The 16,463-nt window shown below is 47.5% G+C and overlaps 1 protein-coding gene across 1 annotated transcript in view; it reads right to left on the reverse strand.

Moving 5' to 3' along the window:
• Positions 1 to 16,463, reverse strand: part of PCNT (pericentrin) — a 130,266-nt gene that overhangs the window by 57,656 nt on the left and 56,147 nt on the right. Inside the window, exons 16-19 of the mRNA XM_040621647.1 lie at positions 10,372 to 10,518; positions 7,164 to 7,315; positions 1,357 to 1,517; positions 905 to 1,143 (exon numbers count right to left, since the gene is read on the reverse strand). Coding sequence (XP_040477581.1) covers positions 905 to 1,143; positions 1,357 to 1,517; positions 7,164 to 7,315; positions 10,372 to 10,518 — 699 coding nt within the window. The remainder of the gene's footprint in view (positions 1 to 904; positions 1,144 to 1,356; positions 1,518 to 7,163; positions 7,316 to 10,371; positions 10,519 to 16,463) is intronic.

Genomic DNA, 16,463 nt, shown 5'->3' on the forward strand with positions numbered 1-16,463 from the left:
GCCCAGACTACCTTTGAACTCAAACACCTACACGCAGCTGTGCTGACAGACACCTGAGCACCTAGCCTGGGCCTCCCTCCACCTCCTTCACACTTAATGCAACTCCAGCTTCCCCAGACCCTGCCTCTGAGGGCATCTATTGGTTTCCCCTTGAAAACAGCCCAGAGGCTCCCTCTTCTCATACTTTCACCAGATAGGGAAAACTTACTCAAGGATTTCTGGGATGTAAACAGCATTAGCTAAAAATGCTTATTTTCTAATTGGGCTGGACGGGAAAAAGAATCTATACTGGTTTTCATACATTCATATTTAATGTCTCTCAACTGTCTAAAATGTTCTAAAAGGTTAACAAATATAATTCCCTTTGCTGGTGATAATCTCTAACATAAATATATTCAATGTGAAATTAAAATGGTGCAGAAGGTGAAGCAGAGTAAAGGCGAGAGACTGCACCATGTGTCCTTGACCTGACACTCAGCTTTTACTTTCCACTTGCAGTAAGCCTACTACTTCCAGAATTTCGGTTCAGGAAAAACACACAGAAGAATATCATTGGTAGTAACAGAAGATCAAAACAATATGAGAGGAAGGGAGGTGCACACCCAGAATTGAGTTTCTTCCCCCAAACGCCCAAAGGAGGAGAGAACAACGAGAGGAGACAGATGCACCCGGAAAGAGCCAACGCCCCTTCTCACCCTGCAGGTCACAGTCAAGAATCAGAAACACATGTGTATGGCACCCAGCAGAGTGCCTGGGAGCTGTGCTAGCCTCATCTATGAAGCTTATGTCAGGAAAGCATCCAACCTATCCGCTTAGTCAACCCATTATCCTTCCCGGAAAAAGAGAAACACTAGCAGGAGCCAAAACAGGGCCACAGATGGACGCACGTGGAGCCAGGCCTCACCTGCCTGGTGGAGTCCAGAGCCAGCTCCAGCAGGCCATCCACTGCCAGGCCAAGGCTCCGGTAAATCCTCCTAATTGGCTGCTCACACTCCAGAGAACTTTCTGGGCTCATGAAAAAGCTTTCACAGATGTGACTGCTAATTTCAGCCTCTGAAGACATCTCCACACATTCAGGCAAAGTCCTGTCCAGCTCCAGCAGGGCTGCCTCGGACCCAGGCCACGTCTCTTCAAGCACCGGTGCTGCAAAGTGAGCAAACACAGACACCTACATATGCCACGTGAAAACAAGCTCACACGACCAGTGCTGTCGAAGGACGAGCACACCCATGTCCCAAAGACAATGACCCATCTCAAGCTTCGGGAGCTCATCCAGCTCAGCCCCCGTAGGAAAGGAGGACAGCACCCAGTGCCCCAGCCCCGGGGCTGCAGGCTCAGGGCTGTCCTGGCACTCACCTGCAAACAGGGCCTGGCCGCCAGACTGCACATCAGGTAGGCCCTCGTCCTCCAGACACAGCCCCACGCGCTCGCCGATCCGGCTCTTCAGGGTGATGGCAGCCTTCAGCATCTCTCCGAACAAACTGAGCAGCCTTCGCAGAGCATCTCGGAGCGCTCTCCTGAACAAAGCACACAGCAGACAATGGGCTGTCAGCCATGACCGTAACCCTGTCTGACTCAGACAAGAGGGGCACAGCCCAGGGGGCGGCTCTGCCAACAAGACCAAACCTCTGGGCTGCTCTTCACTCTAACAAGACATCATCTTATTGTTAGATTTAATGGGCTCCTGTCCCTACTCGCAGCCTTTCTGACCCGCAGGAGGAGAGCCCTCTCTGTCCAGAGCACAGGGACCCCGTCCAGGACGTAGCTGGGGGCAAAGTGCTGCCATCTGTGTGTAAACTGGAGCCGATGCAGGGTCCTCACATCCAGGAGATGCCAAGGCCAAGTGGGCAGGAGACAGGCTCATCTACCCCCATCCATTCACATACTCCCAACCCCACCATGGGCCTGGGACAAGGTCTGGACTGAACAAAACGCATGGAGAGCTGCCCCTTACAGAGCGAAGGAACCAGGGGAGAGACACAGGAAGGGTGGCTGGGAAGGAAGCAGCGGGGCAGACTATGGAACATACGAATAGCTGGGGGCCCAACGGTTCCCTGCTGCTGACCAGGCCACCAGAGGTGGCTACCAAGAGCTTGAGGGCAGGCAGGCACAGGATGTGGCCCTGTGGGGGGAGTGGGCGGAGGCAGGCACGAGGATGACCGCGGATATGGTGGGTCGGGGAGCCCAGGGGTCAGCTCTGCTCTGAGAAAACAGAACTCACCCTCAGAGCTGGCCCCACCTCCTCCTCATACCCTGTCCAGGCCAGGATGGCTCCAGGCCCCACGATGACCCTCAAAAACGCTGAACTCTTGTGGGTGTCGGGGAGTCTGCAGCTGCCACTCGCCCAGCTGGCCACATCTCCCAAACACCTGGAATCCTCTGCTGTCTGCCATGTGTCTCCCGTGTGTGGAGCTGGTCATGCTGCACCCGCACTCGCCTTGGTGTCTGAGGACAAGGGAGGCACAGCATCGAACCACCAGACAGCTATAAACCAGTGCTAAAAACACACATAAGCTCTTCACGCAGAGCTCTAAAACCATGAGAAGAATTCAAGGAGGTCTGGACAGAAGGACAAGGATGCCCATTCTCTGCACATCCAGTACAGGGGTGAGCGAGGCCTGCCTGCCACGGCCTGGTTTCTCCTGACCTTCAATGACGCACACATGCACAGGAGCTGCTGTGGACAAGGGTCCGGGGCTGCAGCAGAGAGCGACAGGACTGCCAGGCACTGCACAGAGACAGCGGATGGAACACGGGAGAAAGGGGTCCAGAGAAAGGCCCCCCGCAAGCCGAACTGTCCAACACACGAGGCTGAGCCAGCTGCTCAGACAAAAAGGAGACTTTCCTGACATCAGGTACAAATAAACGGATAACTCAGCAGCCCCTGGCACATGGCAGACGTATGCGAAAAGCAGAAATAAAGCTCTGAGACCACAGGAGAGAAGATCTGTATGGTCCCAGAGTAGGACCTTCTTAAATAAGACTCCCCCCCCCCCAAAAAAAGAGTTAAGATGGCAGAGGAGTAGAGGACCCCTCTTTCAGCTGGTCCCGAGTCGAGCTGGATGGGTACCAGACCAGCCCGAACATTCACGGAATCAGCCTGAGACGCAGGAAGATGCATCTGGATCTCTACAAACGAACATCTCCAGCGCTGAGTACTGAGGTACGAAGCGGGGAGCCGTGAAGCTGCGCACAGATATCGGAAGATAAACAGAAGGGGGAGGGAGCTGCTGCGTTCGGGTGCCAGGAAGCGGTAGCCACCTGCACGGGAGAGCAGAAGGACTCGCGGACCAGCACCCGCGAGAGAGCAGACTGAGACCGTGAGCCGGGGAGCGCGTGCCACCAGACTGAAACAGAGCTCCGGTACACTCACTGGAACCAGACTGAGACCGGGAGCTCCGGGAGCGCGGGGCTGGCTGGCGGCTGGTGGTGTTAGAAACACAAAGGACAGAGACGCGCCGGCCCTGGAAGTGAGGGCTAGGACACCAGGTGTGGGGCGCACATCCCAGGATGCTGCAGGGTTGAGCAGCACCAACAGAAACAGAGCTAAAGTGGCCAGAACATCAGTGGAGAACGGTCTGCAATCCCTCTGTTCTGAGACAGAGGCTGAGATTCGGCCGCTGCTGCTCTGACTCTCAGAAGAGGCACAGCAAACCGCCAGGGAAAGCCGCCAGAGAACAAAAGCCTGGGAACACCGGCTCACAGCGTGCCCATCCCCATTCCCCCTCGCAGGGGACACGGAGACTCTACCCAAACAGGGCTGCCTGAGTATCTGTGCAGCAGGCCCCTCCCCCAGAACACAGAGGCAGGCTGAAAAATCAAGAAGCCCACATCCCTAAGATCCCTATAACACAAGGGCGCACAGCCTGGGTCCTGGTCAATAATTTGGGCTCTGGACAACCCTGCAACCTCTCCTCATCAGAATGAGAAGAAGGAGAAATCCCCCCCAGCAAAGAAAAGACAATGAGTCTGTGGCCTCTGCCACAGAACTAATGCATATGGATATAAACAAATTATCAGAAATGGAGTTCAGAGTAACAATGGTCAAGATGATGTGTAGACTTGAAAAAAGTATTAACGAAAATGTTAATGAGAATACAGAATCTCTAAGGGTGGAAATGAGAGCAAATCTGGCAGAAATTAAAAATTCTATGAGCCAAATGCAGTCAAAACTAGAGGCTCTGACGGCCAGAGTGAATGAGGTGAAGAACGTATTAGCGAATTGAAGGATGGGTTAGTAGAAGAGAAAGCTAAAATAGAAACTGGGCTCAAAAAAATCCAATCTCAGGAATGTAGGTTAAGGAAGATTACTGACTCAATGAAACGTTCCAATGTCAGAACTATCAGCATCCCCAAGGGGGTGGAGAAAAACAGAGGTCTAGAAGAGATATTTGAACAAACTGTAGCTGAAAACTTCCCTAATCTAGCAAAGGAAACAAGCATTCATGTCCAAGAGGCAGAGAGGACCCCTCCCAAGCTCAACCACGACAAACCAAACACTACCTGTGCCCACTGTTAAAACGACTAAAGGGACATCACGTCAACAGCGGAGCCAGGAGGCAAGCAGGGGGAGCAGACCCAGTAGAAAGAAGCACCTGGCACCTGGGTTTTTACCAACCCAGCAGGAGGACAGGTTCTTCCTCCCAACCCCACCCCCATAAAAGCCCAGCCAACGAGCGGCCACCACAGCCCAGCCAATGAAACATTCACAAAAGGTTTGCTACTGGGACTCCAGTTGGTTTCATGCTTAAAAATGATGCACATTTGCATTTGTAACTAAGTGGACTGACTTAACCAGAACTAGTTTAGGACTTCAACAGCCATCACAAGGAACTGCTGATCTCCCTAAACTTGTTTTCCTCAAAATTAAATTAGAAAGCCATGGCTCCTTAACAAAAGGGAAAAAAAAAAACCTGAATGGGATAACTATTTTAAATGGTATCTTGAGGCTTCCAGATATTTTCGGATTGTTTGCCTCTTTACAAAATATTACTTCTAAACTGAGGCAAACTGGGGCACCCCGGTGGCTCAGTTGGTTAAGCATCTGCCTTCACCTCAGAGCCCAGCATCAGGCTCCCTGCTCAGCATGGAGCCTGCTTCTCCCTCTCCCTCTGCCTGCAGCTCCCCCTGCTTGTGCGCTCTCTCTCTCAAATAAATAAATAAAATCTTTAAAAAATATATAAATAGTAAATAAACTAAGGCAAACAATTGAAAGAAATCAGAATGGCTTCTGAGGCCTCTTTACCTTCCCCCCACATCCCCTCTGCAGACAAGCGGCGACCACCAAGTACAGGGGTCCTGCCCCCAGCGCCATTTTCCTCTATTCTCTCTGACAAGCTTCCCTTTTCCTCTGAACCTCTTCCCACTCCCTCCTCTCCTGAACCTGATAAAACCTGCCTCTCTAGAGCCTTCTGAGGACCTGCATAGACCTCAAGCTTCTTACGTTTTCTGAACTAAGACCAAACTGCGAGCCATAGTTAGAGTGTCCTTAAAGTAACTAAGGGCTCTGACACGTTTGCTGAAGTAAAATTTTAGCACAGTTACTCAAACTTACCAATCCGGTTTCTCACATTTATATCAGTTAGTCCACATGCTTGTTGGTGAGGGCAATGCCAAACACTGGATGAAATTAGCCCAAAGGAAACACCCCCAGGGGGGATTTAGAGAATCCAGCCCTCGACTTCCATCAGGATGCTACAACACTCTCGGGAAATCACTGAGCAGTTATCGTAGTTTTTTCTAAGTCTGCCGATTGGAAGAAAACTCAGGCTTGTACACAAAAGCCTAACAACCCTCTTCAAGACCATTACAATGAACTCCAAATAGTCTTTTTTAGATGCTGAATCCACCTGGGAAGCATTTAACTCTCTCTCTGTATTTTTTAACAGGCTGAACTGGGATCTTTCTCTTTTAGTTGAAAAGCACCAGGACAAAACTGGAAACTGCCCACTCCAGATTTAGTGACTATGGCAAACCAGCTGCTTACATCCTACATGAGTCACCTAAAAAACTGCTAAAATTCTTAACTTTCAAATCTGGCAAGTAAAGGCCCCTAAACAAGACCAAAAAACTTACAGTTTCTGCTATTGCAAAGAGCCAAGACACTGCGGGAGAAAAGAAGAAAACTATTACAAATGTAAACACTTCAGTTACCTCCAGCCCTCTAGCCAGCCTTTTCTTTTATTTTCTTTTTTTAAAAGATTTTATTTATTTGAGAGAGAGAGAGAAAGAGAGTGAGAGAGCACAAGTGAGGGGAGAGGCAGAGGGAGAAGCAGGCTTCCCAGTGAGCAGGCAGCCTGATGCGGGACTCGATCCCAGAACCCTGGGATCACGACCCCAGCCAAAGGCAGACGCTTCACCCAGGCACTCCTCTAGCCAGCCTCTTCTGACGTAGGAGAGGACAACCAGGAAAGGTCCTTCCTGGCACTGAGGGACAAGACCACTAAATATGAAACACCGGACTCTTGATCAGCAATGCCTTTGAGGAAAGACCTTGATCAAAAGGGAGAAGTGTAAAAATTAATAAAAGAAAACTTCGATTAGAATGTGCTCAGGAAGCCAGCAGGGGGAGCTCTCAAGGCCGACCAACTGCAGACCTATCAGGAAGACGGGCACCTCGACAAGTTACTGCATTACTACTCCAGTAGGAAGAACGAGGGTTTCCTTCTGCCCCAGCAACAGCTCAGCCAATGGGAGCCAATCACAACTCGGCCAATGAGAAACCACTACACTTTCAACACCCAGTTTACTCCAATGGACTTTCTGTTTACAACAGTCCCAGCCCTCCCCCTCTATAAAAGAGCTTCCTCTGCTCTGGTCTTCAGACTTGCTTATGGTGCTGCACTAGCTAGCTTGTCCTGTTATTCCTGAAAACACCCAACTTCTGCTGGTAAAACAAACAAAAAAAGTGACAATTTAATTTTAAGGTTAATACCACATTATAGCATCATATTTTGTAATCTGGCAAAATGTGAAGATTTGGCAAAGTGAGTGGTGGGTATATAGGTATCTTACATTACTGAGTACTTTTCTTGATGTTTAAAGTCTTTTTAAATGAGAAGAAGAATGTGGCACAGGGTTCCACCCCGCCAGGTATCACTGTGCACTCCCGCCAGTGGAGAAGGCACTAGGGCAGCTGTGACAGAGAGCAGTGTGTGACTGACCTTTCACGGTCAGACAGGTCAATGTCGGACTTCAGCATTGAGATGAGATTTGCGCCTTCCTGGTTTTCCCTTTCACGCCTTTGCTGTAGCTTCTCCAGTTCAGAATGGCACTCTTCCACCTCGTGACTTAAGGATAAAATTTGGTCTTTCAGCTGTTGAGGAGAAATTGTTACAGCTTTACTTAAAACAATTTAGTTAGGAATAAACTACTTCAAGAAATACTCATCATCCCAGTTAGCAAAAATATGGCAAAATATGACAGTGATTAAAGGTGAAAATTACTAATAGGGTTCCCACCCCCATCCCGCCATTATTCATTGCCTACAAAAACAGAATACATAAACATTCTAGCCTGCCCCAGGCACCAGGGGGAAGGGACAAATTCACCAGAGATTATTCTCATGAATAAGAACTCAAAATCTCCTTTAGTCATTCAGAATAAATATTAATTTCCAAGCAAGTGAAGATGATTCTTACATATTTCTCCTTGAAAAAAGAGCCAACAGAGGTGCCTGGGTGGCGCAGCCAGTTGAGATCTAACTCTCAGTTCTGGCTCAGGGCATGATCTCAGGGTCCTGGGATAGAGCCACAGTCAGGCTCTGTGCTTGGCTGGAGTCGGCTTGAGATTCTCTCTCTCCTGCTGCCCCTCCTACTCGTGCACGCACTCTCTCTCTCTCTCTCTCTCTAAATTAAATAAATGAATTTTTTAAAAAAAGTCAACAATCACAGGGTCTCAGTGGGCTGGTCGGGTAGGTGCCGCCAGCTGCCCTGGGCATCCCTGGCTACCATGGGCTCCCCAGGCTGCTTGAGCGCTGACCACAGGTCATTGTGGTTTTGTCATGCAGCTTAGTGAAATGACAAGTGTGTCTTCCTAGCAATAGAGTGACCTGAGCCCACTGCCAACCACAGTTCTTTCTCAGGGTTGGCTGAGTTTACTGACAAGAACATGGGCGTCTCCCCACAGAAGATGAAGGAACAGAGAACGTGACAGAGCATGACTGTGCACACAGGCAGCAGAGAGCCAGGCAGGCCGCATGCCTGTCCCACGCTGCTGTCAAGTATTGGGAACAATGGGTGGGCAGTGGATCAGCCAATGGGTGACATGCCTACTGCCTCTAGCTCAGGATCAGACGGGTGGAGCCCCAAAGCAAGTGGACTCCAGGTGGAGAAGCCCTGTGCTGGGACACACCCAGCTGGCATGGACATGTCTTCATCCAGGAGCAGGAAAAGCAGGTTTGCATGGGTTAGAAAACTGGTAAGAGGATACCAGAGTAGGACCCGTAGAATGTTAGTACAAAACGGAAACAAAAACCAGATAAAATAAGAGTGTAATTTTGAAGCCCCTTACTGCAGGAATGAAAGCAAACTGCAAACATAATTTTAATGCCGTGCTTGTAGGGAAATTAGAAAAAAATACAGATTCTATAGACCACTGGTTATGTCACACTAAGATGGCAAACAATGACCAAAAACAAACAGAAGAGAAGAGAAGACGAACAGTGAACCCAAGTGCTGACCGCACATGAAACTGGTGCCCAGACGGCTCCAGGCATGGTTTGGCCCCAGCTGGTGGGGTGTGAACAGGCGGCAGACCTGCCGGACTCACAGCATGGAGCCCCATTCTCAGGGTCGGCTGCGGGGTCAGGTAGCCACACCTGTGAGGGCCAGGAACACAGGCCACCACGATGGCTGATTCCACTCTTTGAGTCTATGGGACATAGACTTTTCCCTTTGCCAGTCCTGCTCCCTCTCTTTCACAAAAAAGTGCATGGTCACTGGGGAAAAAAACCTAATAGATACGCCTCAAGCGACACTGATCAAAAAAGAGAAAAGTACAAATAAACATCTTAACAAAGCTTTTTTTCTGGGGCGCTTTGGTGGCTCAGTCAGTTAAGTGTCTGCCTTCAGCTTGGGTCATGATCCCTGGGTCCTGGGATCGAGCCCTCATCGCGGTCCTTGCTCAGCGGGGAGTTGGCTTCTCCCTCTCCCTCTGCTCCTCCCCCTGCTTGTGCGCTCTCTCTCACTCGCACTCTCTCTGCCAAATAAGTAAATAAAATCTTAAAAAAAAAAGAAAAAGAAACAGTATTAGTATAATCCTGAAAGGTCCACATTGTGAGACTATCTCAAAAAATAGTATAAATAGGGGTGCCTGGCTGGCTCAGCTGGTAGAGCATATGATTCTTGATCTCAGGGTCATGAGTTCAAGCCCCATGTTGTGTGTGGAGCCCACTTAAAAAAAAATTAAGAAAATAGTATAAATACACACCTATACTTACAAAGGAAATAATGAACAACTCAACAACAAAAAACCAAACCCAATTCAAAAACCATCAAAGCACTTGAACAGGCATTTCTTCGAAGACATACAAATGGCCAATAAGCTCATGAAAAGTTGCTCCACATCACTCATCATCAGGGAAATGCACATCAAAACCACCTCACACCCACTATGACGGCGATTATAAACAGAGAGAAGATGGTAAACAAGTGCTGGCGAGGACGTGGGGAAACTGGAACCCTGTGCACGGCTGGCAGGAACGTAAGACAGGGAAGCCGCTGAGAAGGCAGTATGGCAACTCCTCTAGACATAAACAGAGACCCCATATGACCCGGCAATCCTGTTCCTCGACACACACACCCCAGAACTGACAGCAGGGACTGGAACAACACTTGTACACGTAGTAACGTTATTCATAACAGCCAAGAGGTAGAAACGGCCATGCAGGGGTCTACCAGCAGATAAATCCTGAACAGATAAATACAGTGTGGTGTCTATATGTGACAGAACATTATTCAGCCACAAAAAACCAAGCAGCTTTGACCCACGCAACAACATGGACGGACCCCACGGGCATTATGCTGAGTGAAATGCCACGGACATGAGAGGACAAATGTTGTATGATCCCACTTCTAGGAGGTCCCAAAAGTGGTCAAATTCACAGTGGCACAAAGTAGAAGAGTGGGTGCCAGGGGCTGGAGGGAGGGGAAATGGGGAGCTAGTGTGTAACAGGGGTAGGGTTTCTGTGGATGATGATGATGATGGGCAGTGCTAGAAATGGACAGTGGGGACAGTTGCACAACCATGGGAATGGGGTTAACGCCACGGAGCTGTACCCTTAAAAATGATTAAAATGGTAAATTTTACGTTACGCATACTTTACCACACACACAAAAAAGTAGTAACAAAGAAAAGAGGTTTGCCGCATACCTGCAGAATTTGGTGATTCTTCTCCTGAAGCTGCAGCAACAAAGACTCTCTTTCTTCTTGGTGAGGAGACTGCACGGGTTCACACTCCAGCCTGTGTATCTCCTCCTTTTCATGCAAAGCAACTTTCTTTTCACTTTCAAATTCACCCTGTATAAAAGTACATTATTAACAAAAACAACAAAAATGCCATTAAGCTCTAAAAATTATGCTTGTTCCATTTCTTTGCTGTTTGCTAAAACATAGCTCATTCTGCAAATATTGAGTCCATACTGTGCCAAGAGCAGTGATCACAAGGGCAAAGTCACCACCACAGTCACCCCCACCACCCACATGTGTTCAAATGCGCTTCTCCTACAAGCCGGCTACCTGTCCCAAATGATCACAGTGAGAAACTACCCATCACCAGGACATCATGACCATCAGAATCCAAGATATTTAGAAACCTAGGTTCCTTTGGCTTTAAACATAAACCCTACTTCTTCCTAAATAATAAAAATTGTTCTTCATAAGGTTCACCTAACAAGCTAAAGTATATCAATGAAATAAGCTTTAAAAAAAAAAAAATCTATAGAAGCAGCACTTCCAAAATGGCAGAACAAGGACCTCCAAAATGTATTCCTCTATAAAAGCACTGAGAACACTGACAAAAACTGTCAAAATCAACTTTTTCAGAGCTCTGGAAATTAAGAAAGACTTGTAACAACCCAGAGTTTACTAAAAACCACGTCTGAGTCTCCATCAAAACAGCAAGCTTTGAGGTATTTAAACTTGCCCTAATTCCATCACTCCATCTCTGGTATAGCTCCAAAAACCACAGCCAGGCAGTCATGAGGACTGGGAGGAACAAAATGGGTCTGAATCTCCCAAAAGCACCACCCCGCCAACTGTCACTAACTGACCAATCTTGCAGCTCACTAAAAAGCTCCATTCTCAAAGATGATCTCTCAGTGCTCTCTCCATCAACAATCCTATCCTGAGGCCATTTATCAAAATCAATCAGCAGCCACTGTTTAACATCACAGTGACCTGAAACTGATAAAATGGTCACAGCTGGAGCGAATAAGAGGTAAACAAAAAAAGTTAAAAGGAAACACTAGTGAATGAGATGTCAACAGGGAGCTTTGAAAGGCTCCAACATATTCCTGGGAATTCAGAAAGCAGGTATAGGGCTGTGTACCTATCAAGGAAAACCTAAGAAGGCTCTAAGAGTTCACGCCTTGTCGACCTCACACTCACATGAAGTGAAGGAAGAGAAATCTGCTTGCCAGAGCACTGAAAGCATGTCCCACCAGAGCCCCGCAAAAAAGAGACGGAGTAGAAAGCCAAACTAAAGAGAGATTCTGGAGCTGAGAAGTACAATTACTGAAATGAAAAATTCACCAGAGAGGCTCAACAGTAAATCTGAATGGGCAGAAGAATCAGCAAATATGAAGCCAGATCAAGAAAAACTATTCAGTCTGGAGAAAAAAAGGAAAAAAGAATAAAGAAAAGTAAATAGAAAGGCACCTGGGTGGCTCAGTCGGTTGAGTGTCCAACTCTTGATTTCGGCTCAGGCCATGATCTCAGAGATTCTCTCTCTCCCTCTCCCTCTGCCCCTGCCCCTACTTGCACGCTCACTCTGCCTCTCCCTCTAAATAAATAAATAAATAAATAAATAAATAAATATTAAAAAAAAGAAAAGAAAAGAAAAAGTAAATAGAGCTTCCAAGGCCTGTGGGACACCCTCAAAGACCAACATACACATAATGGGAGTCGCAGAGGAGAGGAGAAAGGGAACAGGGTAGAAAGACTGCTTGATGATATAATGGTCAAAAACCACAACTTGGATGAAAAAATATTAATCTACAAACACAAGAAGCCCAATTAACCCCAGGTAGGATAAACTCAAAGAGATCCACACCGAGACACATCCCAATTAAACTGTGAAAGACTAAGAAAAAGAGTCTTGAAAGCAGCAAGGAAAGTGACTCAACACAACCCATCCTCAGTGTGAGATCAACAGCTCCGTACTCCTCAGAAACCGCAGAGGCCACAGGGCAGCAGGGTGATATACTCAGTGCTGAAAGAAAAAGACTTAACCAAGAATTCGATATCCAGGAAACTGTCTTTCCAAAATGAGGGAGAAATTAAAACATTCCCAGGTAAATGAAAACCGAGAGAACTCATTCATTACTAACAGGCCTGCCCTGTCAGGACACACTGAAAGGCGTCCTCAGGTAAAGTGAAAGGACACTACACATGAATTTGGATCCACATGAAGAAATGAAGAATGTGGTAAAGGTGACTGAACAAGTAAACTGAAAGACAAAATAAACATAATTTTGGTCATTCTTTTCTTCTACCTGATTTAGAAGAAACTAAATAAATCAATGAGCATTAATTATACATAATTGTAGTTTTATGATGATATTAACACAAGGGACAGAGAACGAAATGAAGCTACATAAAAGAATAGATTTTAGGGGCGCCTGGGTGGCACAGCGGTTGGGCGTCTGCCTTCGGCTCAGGGCGTGATCCCGGCGTTCCGGGATCGAGCCCCATGTCAGGCTCCTCCGCTATGAGCCTGCTTCTTCCTCTCCCACTCCCCCTGCTTGTGTTCCCTCTCTCGCTGGCTGTCTCTATCTCTGTCAAATAAATAATAAAATAAATCTTTAAAAAAAAAAAGAATAGATTTTAAACTACTAAAATTAAGATGGCATTAATCTGAACTATACTGTTATAAAGTGTTCATTGTAACCCTCAGGGCAGGCACTAAGAAACTACAGAAAAATAAACATCAAGGAAATTCAAATGAAAAGATGGCAGTAATGGAAAATTAGAAAAACAAAAGAGATAAAAGATACATCAAAAGCAAACAGCAAGTACTGATATAAGCAACAGCATCTGTAACCCTAGAAAGCACTGTGCTGAGTGAAAGAAATCACATATATCGTATGATTCCATGTCTATAAGGTCCAGAAAGATTAGTGGCTGCCAGGGGCGGAGGGACGGGAGAGGCAGCTAAGGCGTGGGGAGTTCCCTTTGTGGTGATGTGAATGTTCTGGAAGTAGAGAGCAGTGACAGTTGCCCGGTGACTATACTAAAAACCACTGAAATGTCTACTTAACAAGAGTGATTTTTATGGTATGTAAATTATACTTTAATAAAGTTGTTGTTAAAAACCAAAATAAAGCTACATTGAAAATCCTAAGAGTAGGTGTGGAGTGTTCACTGATTCTGCATATTCTTCCATGAAAACAGACTACTTCAAGCAAGAGGAGCGGTGAGGTGGCTGCTGAGTCACCAAAGCAAGGCAATGAGACCCAAACTTTCTCAGATTTAAAATATGTGATGACAGTTCTTAGCAGAAAAGGTATAATAACCATCTAATTTAAATAGAAAAAAATGAATGAAGGAGTTGCCTAGAAAAATCTAACACAATGCAAATACTTTGTGCTGACTTCGCATATCACCGTTAATTCAGAATAAAATTTCTCACTGACTTTGCAGATGAGAAGGACAGCAACAACACAGGTCTTCACCCCAGTACCCTGGCTGTGTCACCTGCTGCTCTGGTAATGCTTCCGACGGGCACCTGAGCAGCTCAGCCTCCTGCTGCTTCTCTGTCTCTTGCAGCTCGGCCAGAGGAGCTGGGCGCTGGGCCTCAAGCTCTGCGGGGACCAGGGTGCCCTGCGTCGGCGAGGAGGAGGAGTCAGCAAGGAGGTCTTCCTGCACACATACACATCCATCAGTCCGGGATCACCTTTAGTCCACGTGTTTTCACAGAGATGACACAGGACTCGGGCTACAGCTTATAGAGAACGGTGAACCATTCCAGGTTCTGGATTCTCACCTTAACCACAATCATCAGAAAACAGGGCATGCATGGCATAACACTAACATTATACCTTCAACTTACAGAAACTATTTCTGAATTAACATTATTTTTATAAACTTTCTCTTCTGAAATAAATTTTACTCCAAAACCTTTAAAAAGAAGCATCAAGTGCAAATCCCAAGTTATCACACATTGCAAAGTTTCTGAAGTACTTAAATTACCACATTTAAGCCACAATTCCCCTTCTGGGGGAAGGATGGGGTTGATCCAGACCATCCCAGCTAGAAAGGAGCCGCAGCCCTGCAAGCAATCAGGGCTGACCAGGGATGCTAATTCCGTGAGTGTCAGCCACAAAGTGTGGTGAATACGGGGGGAAACCCTGAGTGCCAACAGAAACCACAGACCAGCAGGGCCAAGGCCAAGGGACAGGAACCATACTGCCTTTTCCCAAAAAAAAAACAGATCTCAGGAAATACTGCCACCACTGAAGGACACTGGGAAAAAGAAGAAAACCATCAACACCCAAGAAGAGAAAACCATACCCACCCCCACCCCCACCCCCGCCTCCAGCACATGATAAACTATGACTGACGTGGGAAACACAGGCAGAAGAAAAATTATTAAATTTCCTGACTACCTACAGCCCACTGACAAGTCCTTGAAACAGGCAGAGTGACCTGCCTCTAGGGACTCAACTGCCTGGATGCTGACACTGTGCTGAGGGCAAAAGGCAATCCTAGCCTGACCCCCGACCGCAATCCTGTAAGTCTACTTTAACGTATAAAAGTTCCTTTGGAAACTTCCTTTATCTCTAACCCCCCCCCCAAGATACGTGTTGGCAGTCGACCCCCAAGCATACGGCCCCCCAGTACATGTCTGAAGGGTCTCACGACTAAGGTTCTATTAGACGGTAATAAATGACCTTTTCCTAATAATAGCTAGCCCCCTCAGGATCCTGGAAACCTTGCCTCCAAAATTCCTTAGACACTTAGGCTATCCCTAACCCTCTCCCGACTTGGAAGTATATAATGGGCCACCCCTCATGACCCCGGGGCAGCTCTTTCTGCCCACGGGTCCTGTCCCGTGCTTTAATAAAACCACCTTTTGCACCACAGATGTCTCAAGAATTCTTTCTTGGCCGTGGGCTTCGAACCCTAACGTCTTTTCTACATCATGATTAACAAGCAAGCTGGAAATGGAATCACAGTTTTTTGGGGCCTGAGACCCTGTCAAGGCATTAGAGTGTTTCCCTCTCAGCACCTTCAGGGACTGGTCATGATGGCAAACTCTGTATGCTCGCTCGGCCCATTAAATGGTTGAGATGTAGGAGGATTAAATACACTGTTCTTGGGAAACTTTTGAGCGACAGATCACTTTCTTCAGGCAACAACCTATGATAGAAACAAACTTCTGTTTGAGGTCAGGGTAGGAATCCACAAGCACCCCACGCCCCCACATGCCCTTGAGGAACCCGTGCCCTCAAGTACTGGGGCTGTTGGGACCACAGGAGCCGTGACCAGCAGGCTCCAGCCCCCTCTCTTTGGCCATGTGGTCCTCTGGGCCTCAGTGTCACTGCTGCAGGGAGTGTAACTCCTCACCTGTGGCCACACGACACAGAGCTGCACTTGCTAAAAGAGACTGGAGGCTAAGCATATCGCTTGTTACCCATCACTCTGTTTCAGGAAGGGTTTTAAAGGCAGTTCATAGAGACATACAAAGTATGACAAGATAGCATAAAGTCAATGAAGCAAGTGGCAAACCCAAACACCCATCCAATGGGCACTGTGGGCAAGAGCAATGGCCCTGACTTTCCACCTATAAGGGGGCAGTGGAGACACTTCATCCCTGTCCTGCCCAGTGCATGCCCAGGCCTAGAGCAGGAACTTACGAAGAAGGACACCCGGCCTCACGCGGCCTCACGTGGCCTCACGCGGCAGGATGGCCCCCAGGAAACACTCAGGAGTCAGGTGGAGCAGTTTCGAGGCTGTGCACTCAGGAAAGGCTGCAGGACAGCATCCAACCATTGGACCTTGAAGGCCCAGTGGCTCTGGGATGGTTGTGGACGTCCGGCAGGACACATTCTCAGGCTGCCCCCTCAACCTGACTGGAGAGGCTCAAAGTCATGTCTCCCTTGACCCATGCAACCCCTACTCCCATCCATAAGACCTCCTCACAGATCGTCATATCTATTTGATCTAAATGAGTAAAACTCCATTTAATTCTCCATATTCTAAACGGTAAAGTCAATATAAGAAAAAGATACTTTTAAAAGTTT

Source organism: Ursus maritimus, unplaced genomic scaffold (genome assembly GCF_017311325.1).
Source record: "Ursus maritimus isolate PB19 unplaced genomic scaffold, ASM1731132v1 scaffold_4, whole genome shotgun sequence".
In the NCBI taxonomy this organism is placed as follows: Eukaryota; Metazoa; Chordata; class Mammalia; order Carnivora; family Ursidae; genus Ursus; species Ursus maritimus.